This window comes from Diabrotica virgifera, chromosome 4 (assembly GCF_917563875.1).
Source record: "Diabrotica virgifera virgifera chromosome 4, PGI_DIABVI_V3a".
NCBI lineage: Eukaryota > Metazoa > Arthropoda > Insecta > Coleoptera > Chrysomelidae > Diabrotica > Diabrotica virgifera.
In genome coordinates this window covers 152,937,754-152,956,532 of record NC_065446.1, presented here as the reverse complement: position 1 = coordinate 152,956,532, position 18,779 = coordinate 152,937,754, and the positions used below count along the sequence as shown (strand labels likewise).

At 33.2% G+C, this 18,779-nt stretch overlaps 1 protein-coding gene across 1 annotated transcript in view; it reads right to left on the bottom strand.

Annotated features, from left to right (window-relative positions):
- Nucleotides 1-2,230: 2,230 nt before the first annotated feature.
- Nucleotides 2,231-18,779, bottom strand: part of LOC114333981 (uncharacterized) — a 34,766-nt gene continuing 18,217 nt past the window's right edge. The window contains exons 4-5 of the mRNA XM_028283984.2: nucleotides 7,676-7,799; nucleotides 2,231-2,513 (exon numbers count right to left, since the gene is read on the bottom strand). Of these exons, the coding sequence (XP_028139785.2) occupies nucleotides 2,390-2,513; nucleotides 7,676-7,799 (248 nt within the window). The 3' untranslated portion in view covers nucleotides 2,231-2,389. The remainder of the gene's footprint in view (nucleotides 2,514-7,675; nucleotides 7,800-18,779) is intronic.

Genomic DNA, 18,779 nt, shown 5'->3' with positions numbered 1-18,779 from the left:
AAAACTTTCAATTGAAAACCAAAAGGAAATAAGATTCCCATATGTAAATGTTATGTTTAAGAATAATAAGAAATAGCAAATATTAAGCATTGATTGCCTTTTAAATAAAATAAAAAATATTTTGATTATAATTGTAACCCATATGTGTATTTTTTTTACTCTTTTCTTTTCTATCCCGATTAGGAACCATTAAGAAATATTTAGAAGCCACGGAAGTAAGTAATTAATTTATAATTCGCCCTGAGATTGAAAACATATTGATATGTGATCTGGTTAATTAATTGGATTAGTATTAATACATTGATTAAATTAAGTAACATATAAGAATATTATCTCATATCAATAATCAAGATCACATCAATACATACAGGCTCAGGAATCTGCTGAAGTAGTTCATTGAGGACTTATCTAGAAATACCTCCTGGTTATAAATCTCCTGATCGACTTCTCTTCTAACAGTATCGCGTTTAATATCTGGGATAAGATTGTTTCTTTTAATCATCCGGTATTGATATTCCACAGGATGTTCAAATAATTGTATTTTACAATTCCGCAATTCCAAGAGGTTATCATGTCAAGATTTAGCCAAATTTCACCCAATTACTTGTCTTCCAACTTTGCATAATAGTTACATCCTGTGAAGCCCGGTGTACCTACACACACTATGTTCTAAACGATATCATAGAGCCTCAACAGAAAGGATGCGCTAAGGGTTTCTTGGGTTGCGAAGAATAACATATCAACTCAGTAATTTTTAATCAGGCATATTCCAAAAAAAAGAACCTTTTTACTACATTCATTTATTGCAAGGGGTCCAAAAATACATCCTGGTTATAAATCCGCCGTTCCACTTCGCTGCCAATAGTATCGCATGTAGTCTCTGGAATACGATTGTCTTTTAATTATATTTTCCTGTCTCTGCATATTCTCCTTAACACTTCTATATTAGTGACTCTATCTACCCATGAAATCCTTAACACTCTTCTGAATATCCACAGTACGAGTATGTCCACATTTCAAACGCGTTAAGTCGATTTATTGCATTTCGATTTAACCTTTAACTACCCGCGCATCAAGTTATAACATAACTACACGCGTGGCGTACTTTATACGCCACAAATAATTATACTTAAAAACAGCGGATTTGTTTATTTTTTCTTTGAAAAAATACACTTGATATGTTATAAACCTTATTCGGCAACAGTGAATACTTGGAGTTCCTTCTGGTAAGCCAATTGGGATTTATAACGGGAATCATGGAATAACTGGATTCCATGATAAATAAAATTACTAATAAAAAATTTTTTGAAATGTGATTTTTTACAGGAGAAAAAGTATTGTTTATAAAGAAAATATATTTTGTGCCATAATGACTAAAAAACAATTGAAATATGTACTTATATTACTACTTATATTAATATAATCGTGGTGTATATTGTCCACCACCGGAAACAAAAAATAATAAACTGTAAATTACGATCTTCCCAGAACGCCGATTATAACGAAACTAAAACCAAATTGTAAAGCACATTCCAGTGATAGCTAAGAGAGATAAACAAAGTCAAAAATTAAATTTTTAAATACATTTGCAGTAGAATTCTTATATCTGGCGTACAAATACGCCAGCGCGTGTAGTTAAAGGTTAATGTCCATGATTCAGCTCCATAGTAAAACACACTAACTTTAGTTAGTCTTACTCTGAGGGTCAATGTCAAATCTCTGTGCTGCAGAAAATCTTTTTCATTTTTATGAAGTTGGCAAGTGCTTTTTAAATTATCACTCTTATTTCTGTAGTATAATCGTTATTTTCTTTAATTACCGTTCCCAAGTAAGTATATTTGTTACTCTCTGAATCTGCTGGCCGCCCACCGTTAATATTTGTTCTAGCTAATTTTCATATATCTGATCTTTTTGATGTTAATAGAGAGTCCATAATCTCCATTATATATTATTATTTTGTTTATTATTCTTTCTAAGTCTTCCAAATTGTCGGCTATTATGACTGTATGTTCGACATACCTAATGTTATTAATTCTTTTAATGACCCAGTATTAATATTCCACGGGCTGTTCAGATAATTACATTTTTCAATGCAATTATCGCAAATATTTCAAACACAATTTCAAGAGGTTATCATGTCAAAGTTTAACGACATTGTCCGCAGAACGTGAGGTATTCCAGCAGGAAAGTACTCTGGTGGAATAACAACCTTACAAATCAAACGACAGAAGTTAGAAGATAATTTAATTTTTTTAGAAATACATACAAAACTAATATTTTTAGGTTATTATAGATTAACTACACACAAAGTATTTATGAATTAACTTTTAGTACTTTTAATTACTTTCCCCATTCCTTTTGGAAAGAGGAAAGTTTAAACAATGACATTTTAGTTATTGCTGCATAAATTTGTTTTAACAATATGAAATAGGGGTTTTGCTAATTCTGTGGCATTCCTCATGCAATTTCGTTCTAGCTTGCTTGTTACACATGATTCCATTGTCCCTATTTTACTGAAAAAGAAAATGAATAAAAAATCGGTTTATAATTTAGCGTAATATTAATAAGTTTCAAGTAAAACTATTATTTTACAATATTTAATTATGTTAAAAATGTTAAAGATGTCAAAAAAATATGTGCAGTATTTATATTAGTTACAGAAATGATTTCATTGTGGTCTAGTTGTTTCTCTTAAAAATTTATTTATCTACTCTATCTCATATTATGTATAAGTTTTAGTGCGTGAAGTAACAATGTATTTTAAATGGGATTTATTTCCTCACTGTTTTTGGCACACATTCATATAATCAAATATCCTTAAGTTTCGCGTTGTCATGGTGATTACATGTGAGCAATAAATTACAACAAAAGTTTTGACAGTTTTCTGGTTTGAAAGAACTTAGAATTTTTAAATGTCAAAGTTCTAAAAATTGTAGAATAGAAATGAATTTCAGTGACGAAGAGTTACAGTTTTTTTATTTGTTTATCGTAGATAAAATATTGTATGAAACTGTGAGTGAAGTAATTTTTGCAAACTTATGCGATATATAGCATTCGCTCCGGTGTCGCTCGTGGTCTAAACATCGCGTGCGCTCGCAAAAAGCATACTTCACGAACTGTTTCAAAAATAACTATTTTATCTCTTAGTATGGCCCGCTTAGTAGATAAATATATTTTTCATAATATAAGCTTTTTCTTTTTTAATATTCGATATGTTTCGGTACACACTCGGCGTCTTAAATCAATATTTTGTCGTTGCTGCGCTTTTAACATACTTACCCGTTTAATGCTAATAATAGATCAAATATTCTTTTTTGTTTAAACTTCTTCACTTGCTTTTTTCAGAACTTATTTTGTGCCAAAAAGTGTACCGAATGGCTTTCTTTGGAACTGAAAAATCAGCTCCGAATTTCAGTTCCAGTAAATAATATAATAAATACAACTATTGATTGCCTTTTATTGTCAATACAACTTTCATTGTCCTATCTGCAAATTTGACATTTTTAGCTAGGTATATTTTTTAGAGCAAGTTTCGTTTGAGCAATTTTTTCTTCTTTAATCATCAAAAAGTCAAAAACAATGTTGAGAATTGTCATTACGTCTCAGAAACAATATTACACTTAAAACCTTATAACTAACAAAGGACCATAAAGAATTGCATATAGTATGTTTATATAATCCAGAAGACTGTAAGCCAAAGGCGAAAAAAGAAGCAATCTATGAGAAACTGCAAGAAACCCTCTACAGCCATCCCAAATAATGAAAGTATCTTGTTGATGGGAGATTTTAATGCCCGAATTAGGAAGAACATCATACCAGGCATTAAACAGAGATATAATGAAAACGTGTTAAGTGATAATAATGAGTCAATGATCAATTTCTGCACATACAATAAATTGCGCATCAATAACACCTACTTATCTCACAAGACACAACATAAATACACATTTCACAATACGAGGGGTCAGAAGTCAACTATAGACTACATAACAACAAATAAGAACATACATCCTTCCCAAATATTAAATGTGGTAACCCCGAATTCAGCGAATGTGGGAAGTGACCATAGTCTGCTTATCTGCAAAATACGAATGGACCGATGGAAAACAAGAATATTGCAAACAGTTGAGAAAACACAACCGATAAACATCGAAAGCATGTTGCAACCATCAATCAGATATCTATATCAGAAAATAATAACCTCTAAAATAAAAGCAAATTAAACCTTGGAGGAAGATAACATAGAAACAGCATGGAAAAAACTAGAAGATAATCTGAATTCGACAGCATGTGAAACGTTGGGAACCAGAACAGTAAACATAAATCTCAAGAAACCTAACATAACGCTCTGGTTTTGACAAGAAATCAAAAAAATTAAAAAAAAAAAACGAGAATCCCTCTTAAAGTATATATAAAAACAAACAACAGAAACTTACAATAACTACAAACGAATAAGAAACGAAACTAAAGCATTAGTAAAGAAGACCAAAGACGAATATTGGCGGGTTTTCTCATCAAGAATGGAAGCCGACTACTACGGACTGAAAAGGCAAATATGGAGATTTATTAGAACGCAGAGAGAAGAAATATGTGAATTGACAGAAACCAACAAAATAGATGTCGATACCTAGACCGCTTATCTCACTCAATTTTATAAGACAGGCGAAGACCAGACCTTACCAGAATCTCCAGAAATAACAACCGAAAATGTAATCGTCAGAACGGAGGAAATTACTAATGCGTTAGGTTCGAAATACACACTAAGAATTTTGAAAGTGCAATGGTTAAAATTCACATAGTGGCTCGAGCAGTGATATGGAATATTTTCTTCCTTCACCGCTTGAAACGTTCGGTGAAGGGAGAAATATTTCATATGATTCTCCAGCCACTATGTATATTTCACCATCGCACGTTCAAAATTCTTAGTGTCTTAAACAAGCGTTAGAAAAACCGAAAAACCGCAAATCTCCAGGACCGGCCAAGATTCCAAACGAAATGCTGAAATACGGTGTAAACTCATTAACTGAACAACTAAGGATACTTGTACAAAAAATTCTTTCGGGACATACAATACCTAACAGCTGGCGTGCTAGCACAACGATTTTTATGTTTAAAAAGGGTGATAAAACGGTACCCGAAAACTATAAAGGAATAAACCTGCTTAGTACCGCTCTTAAATTGACCACAAAAATCATAACCACCAAAATTACTAACGAAATAGATCTAGCAGATGAACAACAAGGCTTTAGATCTGGACGATCCTGTAACGATGCAGATTTTGTCGTCAGGCAAGTCATGGAAAAATCACTAGAATACAACGTCCCGGCTTACTGTTACTTCATAGATATACAAAAGGCATTCGACTGTGTGGAGCTGAATGACGTAATTCACCTGTTACATAAACGAAACATACCGTCAGATATTATCAAGACTATCGTAAACATATACAGCAGGAATAACATACAGACCAGAATTAATAGAAAACTAACACAGCCGATACCAGTGGAAAGAGGCATACGTCAAAGATACTCATTGAGCCGCTGCTGTTTACTCTCATCATGGATGAAATTATTTATAAAGTCAAAAACCTGAGAATAGGGTACAGAATAGATGAAGAAATTATCTCTATAGTATGATAGGTAGATGATGCCATACTTATTGCAGAGAGTGAAGATAACCTTCAGAGATTTTTATATCACTTTAATATAGTAGCAAGAAAGTTCAACGTGATAATATCACCGAATAAAACAAAAAGTATGGTAATCTCTAAATATCCAATAAGGTGCAAGCTGGAGGTGGACAGCAAAATAATCCAGCAGGAAAGAAGTATCAGCTACCTAGGAGTGCTAATGCACAGTTATGTAGACACAGAAGCGGAAGTTGTCCAACAAGTAAACAAAGCCAACAGAATAGCAGGATGTCTTAAAAACATTATCTGGCGCAACACACATCTACGGATAGAAATAAAGGCCAAGATCTATAGGACAGTGGTTAGGCCAATTATGACTTACACTGCGGAAACAAGACCTGACACCACAAGGACAAAAATACTGATGGAAACTGAATACTGATATCTGATGAGGAGGCATCCGAAGACGGAACAGGCGCGAGCTTATTAAGAAAGCAGGACGAAGAAGAAGAAGCAATTCCTTTAATGTTTTAACTAAAATTATCCTGTTGGAATATGTAGAAACATTTTTATTGATCTTTATATTAAGAAATATTATTATTATACTGTCGGTTTTTTTATTGTTTACGGCAGCTTAGCATGTTGGTTTTGATTCTTTTCTTTCCCTATATTTTCATACTTGTTGCCCTATGATAGTTTTTTAGTTATTAGTCAAAAAATATGTTTCTTTGTTTTACTTGTTTTGTCAATGTCAATTTTTATTTTTGATTTTTCAGATTTACTAGAATTTGTAACTATATACAGGGTGTCCAGAAACTCTACCGACAAACGAAGACAGGAGATCCCTCAGACAATTTTACGACAATTTAACCCAATTCACCTAGTCCGAAAATGCTTCTTAAGGGAGCTAGAACTCTTTGAAGATGGCGTCTTGAAATTAGTTTTTCTTAAATACCTCCAGAACGCTTCTATTTAGAAAAACGAAAATTGGTATGCATATTTACTTTTCAGAGATGAATCGACTCCATCTATTGCAAATTTCTAGTACCAGTCATAAGCGTCCGTTTTGGGTAAAGCAACGGGTATTTTATCGCATAACTTTTTTGTCCTTAACTTTTGTGCATTTTTGACACCGGATTATTAAATAGTGAGGTATTCTAGTACCAAAAGGTACTCTTGCGGTAGGACACACCGTTTTCTAGAAAAATCGATTTGAAAGTTTTTCGTTTTTGGAATTTGAAAAAAAAATTGAAAGAACTTTTCAACAAAAAACGTATTTTACCAAAATAAAGTAAAAGTAACTTTTAGTACTCGAATACCTTATAATTTAATAATCTAGTGTCAAAAATGCTCAACAATTCAAGACAAAAAAATTATGCTATGAAATAACTGTTGACCTACCCAAAACGGAAGCCTATGACCAGTACTAGAAATTCGCAATTAATGAAATCGATTTATCTCTGGAATATAAATAAATGTACCAGTTTCCGTCTTTCTAAACAGTTTTTTTTTAATTTTTTTTATTTAAAAAGCGAAAAATTTTCAAATCGATTTTTCTAGAAAACGGTGTGTCCTACCGATTTAAAACAAGAGTATCTTTTAGTACTAGAATACTTCATGATTTCATAATCCAGTGTGAGAATTGCATAAAAGTTAAAGATAAAAAAGTTTGCGATAAAATAACCGTTGCCCTACCCAAAACGGACGCCTATGACCGGTACTAGAAATTCGCAATGGATGGAATCGATTTATTTCGGGAAAGTAAATCCGTATACCAATTTTCGCTTTTCTGAATAGAAGCGTTCTGGAGGTAATTAAGAAAAACTAATTACAATACGCCATCTTCAAAGAGCTCTAGCTCCCTTAGGAAGCATTTTGGGACTAAGTGAATTGGGTTAAATTATCTTAAAATTATCTGAAGAATCTCCTGTCCTCGTTTGTCGGTAGAGTTTCTGGACACCCTGTATAAACAGCAATATAATAGAGAAAAAAGTTTACTGGTGAAATAATTTGAACTTAAATTTTGAATGTTGAATTTGAACTTACTTGCATTTTTGCCGTACTTTATCTACTTGATAATATGGAACAGTTATCCCCAGACTTCGAGAACAATCTGTTAAAATTCGGGATAAACCTTGACGACAACTATGGTATCTGTTCTTTAAAAGACCTATAAAAAGATAGAAATATAAACTAATAATTAATTGAATAAAATCGTATAGGCCTGGATCCCGCGTATCAAAAAAAGTTGATTAATAGCAAGCTAAAAATTTGTTAATAGCTTAACGGTGTCTAGTCAGACAAACTTTGATGTACGGGAACACTGGAACAGGAAAAGTTTCAATTGTGGAACAGCTTAAAAATTTGGAACATCTGATTACGAAAACGTTCCATGTATTTTGTCGGACAGAACTTCCAAAAATTGATTTGTTACCATTTCATTAAGCTCTCATGCAAACATCAGACTGGTATTTATCACCAACTAGGCATTTTAATAAGTCCAACACGAAGAACATGTTAAATGACAGGAATAATATTGGTGACCGTTAAGCTATTAACAAATTGTCAGCTTGTTATTAATCAGCTTTTTTTTTGGTACACGGGATCCAGGAGAAGTATGGTTCCACACAGGTCAGAAGTAATTTTAATTACGGTAATAACGGTAACAACAAATTAAAATTAAATTCAGCTTCACAAAAATATTCATATTCAGACTTAGATCATTTTCAAAATTGAAATGTAAATGGTCCACTAACGCTAACGGCCAAAATTGACGAATACTGAGACAGATAGGATTTGTATTTTTATTTCAAAACCGCTCGTAATCCATCATAAAGAGATTTTAATATGATACTAATACTAATATAATATTATAACTGCACGCCCGATTCTAGTGAAAACAACACGGTTGATGTATACCGATGGCAAGGAGGATATAATAAATAAGAGACGCAATAATAAAAATGCACGACGTTTACGGTAAACGATTGCAAAATCTGACAAAAATGTTAAAAAGATTATATAGAAAACAGCAGATCAAACGACAGAATATTTGAACAAATGGAGACAACTTTAAATAAAACAAAAATTTCCAGGGCCAAACGAGTGGCAGAATATGTTACTGCAATCAGAGAGAATTGTGACGAATCACCCAAATCAAGAACAAGTAGAAAATCTCAGAACAAGCCTTTAACGGGTAACCAAAGATTATGGTTTCCAAAAAGCAATCTAGAAAAGGGACAAAAAGTCAAAAAAAAAACATGCAGAAGCAAAGCACAGAGGCTACAGGCTCCGGCGAAAACCAGCAGTCCCAAAAACAAAATCTCCTACTAATAATGACAAAGGTTTTACTAGAGAAAAGAAAACAAATGAATAATTCTCCTCTTTGTCGAACGAAGGCAAAGTAATCGAGGGTGTCGAAACAATGAAAACAGACAAACTAATCGAAACATAACCATCCAGCAAAGAATTCTGAAAATGGAAAACAAATAGAGGAGGAAGCCAAACCTACTATAAATAAATTAAATCCAATTACAGTCAGTTAGCGAGACAGGGGATTATACTGATAATAATAGCGGAAAAACAGTATCACGAGGTTTTTTTCCTGGTTTTCCCTCGTGATTTACTATGGAATCTCTAACGCGAGAATTTTACTGTCATCGTTGCATTTGGTTGTCTTTTTAAAGACAGATCACATGCTATAATTTTTTTGTGACGGATATTCTTGAGTTGGGATTGATTTCATGTTATCGAATGAACTATCTTTTAGTAAAGTCGTCTCAGGAAGGCAACTCATAAATATTGACGATATCATTTTAAAGTCTTCTACTTTAAAATATATAACATACGTCTGAATTGACAATATAAATGAGTCAGAATAAATAAATTATTAAAAGATTTTTTTTTTACTTAGCAACAACATTTTTGTTTATTTTAGTAGTATTTTGTATTTTGACAATGAAACTCGATTTGGGCTTCGAAACGTTAACAAAACCATTTTTTGGTAAAATTGTGGCTTATTTCCCATTGAAAATAGTTGATTATAAGTATCTAAGCTGCAAAACAACGTCGTAGAACTTCACAACATCTTTATCTTTTTATATTTTATTTGATCAATCCATAACAGTGTCTACCAGTCAACAGAAATTTCTTGAAACAACAAATTTCGGTTAATTTTAATGCTGAAAGAAAAGTTAACTGCTGAAAATATATTGATAAAACAAGCTAATAATGATGCTGACGTAATGATAATTGAAACAGCCTTAGAGCAACTCAATTTATCAAGTAATACTATTGTTGTAGGTGAAAATTTAGACTTGCTCGTATTACTCGCTGCTAGAAATCCACTCGAAAAAACTATATTTTTTAACCTGGAAATGCTCAACACCAATCCAAAATATATTCATCGAAAAGTTTACCTACTTTTGTGTCAAAAGCATATACTATTTCTACACGCAATAAATGGCTGTAATACATATGCATTTTTTAGGAGTGGTAAACCGACTGTTTTTAAAATATTTGAAAAAAAGATTTTTTTGAATGTGCTGAAGTTAAAAAAAAAAACTAATTCAACTCCACAAGAAGTTATTTCCAACGGAATCATCTTTATTTTCTCTATGTATGGAGCGAGAAAGAAAACTACGTGCTTAGATAAGTTTCGATATGCATGTTTCTTTAAAAATACTCAAAATAAAAAAAACAAGTCTACATCTTCACTTACAACAATACGACGGCCTAATTAACAAACCACGTAACTCACATTATCCTGTTTTTACAGGAGCAACAAAAAACTAAATAAACTTGAAAAAGTAGGACCTACTGACTTTACATTTTTAAAAACACCAATATAAATATAATTCTAATATCAGTAGGATCGTTTCTTTGTATAAATATACCTAATAAAATTCTTTATTGGAGTTAGGAGTTTTTCCAGATTTAGTTACGGAGTTACGTTGTATTACTTTAACAGCTACGTGGTACTTTAACAGTAGGTTGGTAAGTAACAAAATCCGTAACTCCGCTGAATAGGAAACTAACCAAACATTTTGATTTGTAAGCAAACCAAGTACCTATAATGCCCTTGAAATTTATCGATTTGCTAATATATTTGAGCTTGTTTGAGAACAGGCGAGAATAAGCTGAGGTTAGAACATTAAAGTAACTTACCATCAAATTTGAGAGTCACTGGATGAACTGGAAACATACATTTACACAGGCATTTACACAGGCACATTTCAGCCAAGCACCACACAACGCACATAACATACTACATGCATACCACATAACATACATAACATGCTACACTATGGAAACAGACTGCCACAGTCAGGCGTTACCAAGTTTGCATTAACAAATTTCCCACCAAAAAAGATACGTGTTTTGTTTTTATGATTTCTAGAATTAGTTAAATTTTTTTGGAGTTTATTGTTCAGGCAGCAATGGAGAGCTACCATAGATCATTGTAATAACATTAAAATCCAAAAATTCGATTTTTTTGGAGTTAAGTGGTTTGTTAATTAGGCCGTCGAATAGTTGTATTTGTTAAATTGAGTTGCTCTACGGCTGTTTCAATTATCATTACGTTAGCATCATTATTAACTTGTTTTACCAATATATTTTCAGCAGTAAACTTTTCTTTCAGCATTGAAATGAACCAAGATTTGTTTTGTGAGTATGTATTTGCAAGAAATTTCTGTTGACTGGTAGACACTGTCATGAATTAATCAAATAAAATATTAGAAAATGAAGATGTTGCTAAAGTTCTACGACGTTGTTATGCAGCTTTAATATTTCTCGTAAAATCATTATAGCCATTAAATAAGACAGTAACTCCGGGACCAAAATGACGCCGTACATATTGAACGTAGTTATCTAAGATAACGTTGAATGTTTCTTCGCTATCCCACACAATGAGATGTAATAGATGTCCTCCATCAATGATGTAGGTAGCATCTATGTTGTTAATATCAATATTTACCTTCTTAAAACAATCGTAAATGACACAGTTTTGTATTTTACGCATTCCAATATCATCAAACAATAATAAAGGGTGTTTGCGCCAATATGAATATATATTTCATTTATTTTAATTCGGGAACGTCTTGGCAACACAGTTCTAAGTAAGCATAATCTTCTGTCCTTTATGTTAAGTCAGTCAGTCGTTAACAGACATACGGTCGGAACGTATACTACACTTTGACAATTTTAATTTGATTTTGTGTGTGTTTTCCGTGAGACAAATTGACGATACCAGACAACATATTTTCGGTAAGTTCCCTTCTTTTATCCCATCCTTCATTTCCCTTAATGCCACCGAAAATAGTGCTTCAACATTTAACAACACGAAGAAAATCTAAGAAAATCTCGGTAAGTTATTATTATTAAATTTTTTCCATTTGGTTTTCCTAAAAGCCAAAACATAATTGGTCAATTTCGAGCTCGGATATTCAGCGTAGGTTTACAGTTTGCTTTGCTTAGTTTTGTATTATTAAATAATAATATTCTTATTTAGAAACAAATTGTTCGGTAAAATTTAATGTCGGCACGTATCGGAAAAAAAAACTCTGTGATAACTTTTTGCTGATTTTTGTATTTGTCTCATTTTTGTTTCTCGGAACAACTTGGGCTTCGGGCGTGAAAGAAGTTAGGTTTTTAAATATTTGCGGTGTTGTCAAACGTGAATATTTTTCGACTCAATCGGTTACGGAAAAATTCGGATGTATGAATAAAAATTATTTTGTAAACAAATACTAAATTTGATTCACGGTTCTAAACAAAATAAAGAGTTTGCATAATAACTGCCCGGAAGGCTTGTTTTTTAACAAATCTCTATAATTAATTAATTTTATTCAAAATTTATACTCAGACCTGGTTTGTTATATGCTACAGTTTTCTTAAAGTAGACTTTGTTTTTTTTCTGATTTTGCGGATTGATTTCAGTAACAATGACTACTTACGAAAGGCAATTTAAAATATTAACGGCTAAAAAAGAAACGCTTTATACAATCATTCAGACTTTATATGACTTATCGAAAAACTTAACTACGGATAACACCATTAAAAAATTCACAAACTTGTATCAGTCGATGGATTCGACAAGGACAGAAATTCTCAAAATTTTGGATGAAATCAACGCAGTCGGGTTTGACGTTGATGAAAACTATAAACCAGATTTTCAGGTGATGTCTGTTATTAACGCAATGTGTTGTGAAGCAAGGGCGGCTTATACAAAATTAAAACCAAGCACCAATATTGTAAATCCAACTTTACAGCAAAATACACAACAACAGTGTAATGTACACAGTCTTTTGCCAAAAATCACTATTCCAGATTTCCACGGAGAACCAAAGGAATGGGAAACTTTTTATTCGATTTACAAACCATTGGTACACGATAATTTCCAGCTGACGGATGCAGATAAGGCTCGGCTTTTGGTTTCACATTTAAAGGGATCGGCCCTTAGTATTTGTGCGGGAATAGCTACTTCTGGGGATAATTATGACACGTTATGGAAAGCACTTTTAGAAAAATATCATAATAAAAGGTTGTTAGCAAACACTTATTTACAACAAATTTTTAATTTTAAATCCTTGCAATCGGAATCTAAAAAAAATCTAAACAGTTTTTTAGAAATCTTTGACGCCTCGGTTAATGCCTTAAAAAAGTTGGATGTCCCGGATTTAACGGATTTTATTTTACTTTATCATGCACTCTCAAAACTGGACAGGGAAACGGTAAAATCTTTTGAAAATCACATGCGCGGAACGGTTATTCCTACTTACACGGATTTAATTAAATTTGTTAAGGATCAAACAAAAATTTTGCATAATAGTGACTCACAAGAGGCTAGCTCCAGTGGCTATCATAAAAATAAAAATTCGAAATCATTTTTTGTAAGCCAGCATGAGAATAAAAACAATAACAGAATGCCTTTTTGTGTTTTATGTAAAAAATCGTCACATTTTTTGGGTAGGTGTGATAAATTTAAGGCTATGAATCCTACACAAAGGTACGATTTGGTAAAAAATAATAATTTATGCTTTCTGTGTTTTTCCCAGTCACATGGTGTAAGATAGTGCTTAAAAAGACCGTGTGCCCAGTGTGCCAAGAATCATCATTTTCTTTTATGCGCAGGAAAACCGGAAATAAGGGGTGCGAAGGAAAATAATCAAAATAATCAACCAAATTCTGGTGTCGGTATTCCAGAAACGGGTTCCAATAACCACAATTCGGGTTCAGTTAATTGTGCGTTTCAAAATTCTAGTTTTTTGAGTAGAAATCAGGAAAAAACGGTTCTATTAGCAACGGTAACGGTATGTGTGTTAAATAGTCCTTTACAAAATGCAACGGCGCGGTTTATTTTGGACAACGTTAGTCAGTGTAATCTTTTGACCACGGAATGTTGTAAAAAACTAGGTCTTAGATATACAAAAATTAATTCTTCGGTACAAGGTTTGGGAAAAAACTCTCAGTCGGTAAGGGGAGTAACGGACATTATTATCGCTTCGCGTTTTGATCAGACTAAAAAATACGATGTTCAAGCTTTAGTTATTGATCATATTACAGATAAATTGCCAAAAACGAAATTAAATTTGCAAACTTTATCGGAATTTAAAAATTTACAATTAGCGGACGATAAGTTTTTTGAACCTAAATCAATCGATGGCATAATCGGTGCGCAGTGTTTTCCTATTCTTTTCGGCGGTAATCGGATTTTGAGTTCTTCAGGTTACAAACCTCACACCTAACGTTACAAACGTCACATCTTTGATATTTTATTTTTAAAATAATTATTTTACCTTATTTCCTTTAATATTTCATTAATAATTATCTTCTTCTAATTGGTTTACCCATTTTCCCCTTTAAAAATCGGTTGGCGCTCTCTTTTATTACCCTCTTTTATTATCTTCTATTTAATATATCTCTTTCATTTAAATCATCATACTGAACATACCTCGTATATTCATACTCTCCAAATATCTGTATTTTCAATACGGAATATGCCGCTACTTCATAGTACTTGGTTGTCATTTTAAATGTCGTTTTCAATGACAGTGTCACTTCATCGACTTGACCCCCTACTCCCTGACATACACTGGAAGGAAAAAATTAATCCTTAAAAAGGCATGTAATTCGAAAAATAAATCACTTCTATTTCATCAAATCATCTCTTGGGGTAAGGATAACATTATATTGTGATTATATTTCTCCATCTAACAGATTTTATATTGTTTTTTATCTAACCTAACTTCCAATGTCAGACCATGTGTTCTGATATTTTAGTTTCAAATATAATTATCTTTTAATTTACATGTATGCACGTTTAGTAATCAGAATTTTAACTATTCTCATCTAAATTTCATTTGATTTATTCTTGTCATCTGCTACTCTTTCTGACGATTAGAACGGCAGATGGCACACGTTGGTTTTTCTTCTTGATGATTGATATGTGTCTCTGTTTTATAGTTTTTTGGAAAGAAACCACTTTTCTCCCTCCGGGAGTTTCAACAACCCTCAAATCGCCGGCGATACAACAACGAGGACCATGTCATCAGGGCTGTAACCACATAACCAAGACTGCAACGACCAACATCCGTAGGCCTGGCGGAATACAACACCTACAACCCCAGAGCCCGTTGCAGAACCAGCAGCAGTACCATACGACATCAAGAAGATACCATCAGTTACCAAAAGCCATAAGTATAATCCAGAATTGTTAGTTTTTGGCAAGAATTTGAATACATTTGTTAATGCAATTTACTAAGTCATTTTATTTTATATCTTTATGAACAATAAACATGATTAGTTAAAAACTATGTTTTGTTTGCTTCCATTCCAATTTTCATAGTTCATATCTGAGGTTAGGACAAGACGAACACACACCTGAGTGACTGAGCTAAGCTAAGGGTGTAACGATGGCTATCTTGGTTAGTTGAGGTAATATTTTCGAATATTGTTTCAATTAGCTGGGGTAGTCCATCGCCTTTTTCGTTACAAGGTGGATACGGAATATTCCACTCCCATAAATTTGCTCACTTTAAGGGAAGAAACATCGATTGAACAAATTTTGACAAAATTTTGGGAATTAGAGCAGGTTCCAAAACGGGAAATTCCGGATTTAGACGCTATAGAATGTGAAAATATTTATAAAACCACGGTTTCCAGGGATATATCGGGCCGGTTTACTGTTGCATTACCTTTTAAAAGTTCACCAAAAAATTTGGGAAATTCAAGGGTTTCGGCGGAAAATCGGTTAAAAACCTTGGAAAAACGGTTAACAAAATCGGACAGCTTGCGTGCGGATTACAATAAAATTATGCAGGATTTTTTGGATCAAGGATACTTAAAATTATTGGAAAAAGAAGATTGCGACTTATCCTATTATATTAGTCATCACCCTGTAATAAAATTAGAGAGTTTAAGTACACCTATACGTATCGTATTGGATGCATCTTGCCCTTCAGACAGTGATGTCTCCTTGAATGATTTATTGCATAGCGGGCCTAAACTGCAGGCGGACATATGCACTTTTTTTCATAAATTTTCGGCTTTTTCCAGTAGCATTGAGTTCGGATTTAAAAAAGATGTTTTTACAAATAAAATTAGTACAAGATCACTGGCGGTTTCAAAGAATATTATGGAGATTTGATCCAAACGAGGAAATAAAAACGTATGAATTTACGGTGGTTGCGTTCGGTTTAAGGTCGTCACCTTTTTTAGCGCTACGGACGGTTCAGCAATTGATAAATGAAGATGGCAAAGATTATCCTTTAGCTAAAAAATATATTTCTTCGGGGCTATATATGGATGATTTTTTAACGAGTGTTCCGGACGAAATTGAAGCTAAAGAATTATATAATCAATCGGTAAATCTCTTCAAAGGTGGTTGTTTTGACTTAGTTAAATGGTCGACTAATTTGGACAATTTGTTATCAGAAATTCCGCTGGAAAAACGTTTACAAAATTCGGTTACATTTAAATCGGAGACTAAAGTTTTAGGGATGCAATGGGATCCGCAGAGGGATGTTTTGAACTATAGGTTAACCACCCCCGATAAAAATTGTACAAAACGTAAGATTTTATCTCTTACTGCAAAATGTTATGATCCTATTGGTCTGATTGCTCCATTTATTTTGCATTTAAAGTTAATGATCAGGGAGTTATGGCAACTAAAATTGGGTTGGGATGACTCACCCCCGGATACGATTAAAAAATCATGGGAAAAGGTATGCAATGAATGGCAAGATTTTTCAAAATTTGAGGTCCCTAGACATGTAGGAGCCATGAGGGATGTTCCGATTATGATTTTGGGGTTTGCGGATGCAAGTCAAGACGGTTACGGTGGGGTAGTTTATTTAAGGGTTGTAAATTCTAGCGGTGAAGTGAGTGTGAGACTGGTTGCTGCAAAATCGAGATGTGCACCTTTAAAAAAGACCATGACCATTCCGAAGCTAGAATTATGCGCGGCTTTGTTGTTATCATCTTTGCTGAAATTAATATTTGAAAATTATAGCAAACTTACTCATATTTCACAACTAGTTGCGTATTCTGATTCGACCACGGTGGTGAGTTGGTTAACTTCGGCAAATACCAAAGATATTTTTGTAGCTAATCGAGTGCAGCAAATTAAAGAAAACCTTCCTAATATTTCATGGCAACATATTGAAGGTAAAAATAATCCCGCGGACTGCTTGTCAAGAGGGTTGACACCCTCACAATTAATAAATCATGAACTTTGGTTACAAGGTCCTAGTTGGATAAAATTACGGGAATCGGACTGGCCTTCTTCAATATTAGAATCGGATATTTCGGAGGTTAAGGTTTTGGTTATTGAGGAGGAGAAGCAGGGTGAAAAAATTCATCCCTTACTTGAATTGGTTGAACGTCATTCTAGCTGGCATAAAATTTTACGGATTACGGTTCGGGTTTTAATGTTGTTAAAATTAATTCCTGTGCAAAAATTAATTACGGCTACTGCGCTAAGAACAGCAGAATGTTATTTAATTCAGTTAATTCAGTTAAAACATTTTGAAACTGAAATAAAAATGATAAAAGAAAACAAACAATGTAAAACACAGCTTAAGAAATTACGGCCATTTTTACAAGACGGTTTACTTATGGTGGGGGGGACGACTTAATAATTCATCCCTTAGTTTTTCGGGAAAACATCCACTAATTTTACCGGGAAAAGAAACGTTAGTTGAACGGATTGTTGATTTTTATCATATAATTTATATGCATACGGGGGCATATTTGCTTGAAACTTTATTGCGTCAAAAGTATTGGATTCTTGGGGCAAGAAATCTTATAAGAAATCGGGTTTTTAAATGCAATCGTTGTTTTAGAAATAAACCGAAAATTTTGACACCGCTCATGGCAGATTTACCGGTATCGAGGGTTACTGCTACTAAACCCTTTTTACACGTAGGGGTTGACTATTTTGGGCCAATAAATATTACATTAGGTAAAAAACGTAATGCGGCGGTTCATAAATCGTATTGTTTATTAGCGGTTTGTTTAAGCACAAAAGCGGTTCATTTAGAATTGGTGAGTTCTTTAAGCACACCACATTTTATGCAAGCATTTAAAAGACTTTTAGCAAGAAGGGGCCCATGCAAGGTTTTGTATTCTGATCAGGGATCATCTTTTGTTTGTGCGAAAACGGTTTTAAGTGAAATTAATCGGTTTGCTAGTTCGGAAGAATATCAAAATGCACTGTTATGTGAATTAAATTTGAACGGTGTGGAATGGAAATTTATAAGTCCACAAAGTCCGAGTCACGGGGGTCTTTGGGAAAGTAATGTAAAGAGCGCTAAGTCGCATCTCTATAAGGTCATAGGGGATCAGTTGTTAACATATGAAGAGTTAAATACTCTATTAATTCAAATAGAGGCAATCTTAAATTCGAGACCTCTTTGTCGTCGACCAACTGATTCATCTCAAATATCGGTATTAACTCCATCACATTTTTTAAATTTAACACCGTTAGGAAGTTTGCCGGCCGACGATTTAACAGATTTAAATATAAACCGGTTAGATAGGTTCCAGTTAATCGATCGAATGGTGCAAGATTTCTGGAAAAGGTGGCGTTTGGAATATTTGACTACCTTACAAACTAGAGAAAAATGGAATATAGATTTGCCTAATGTTA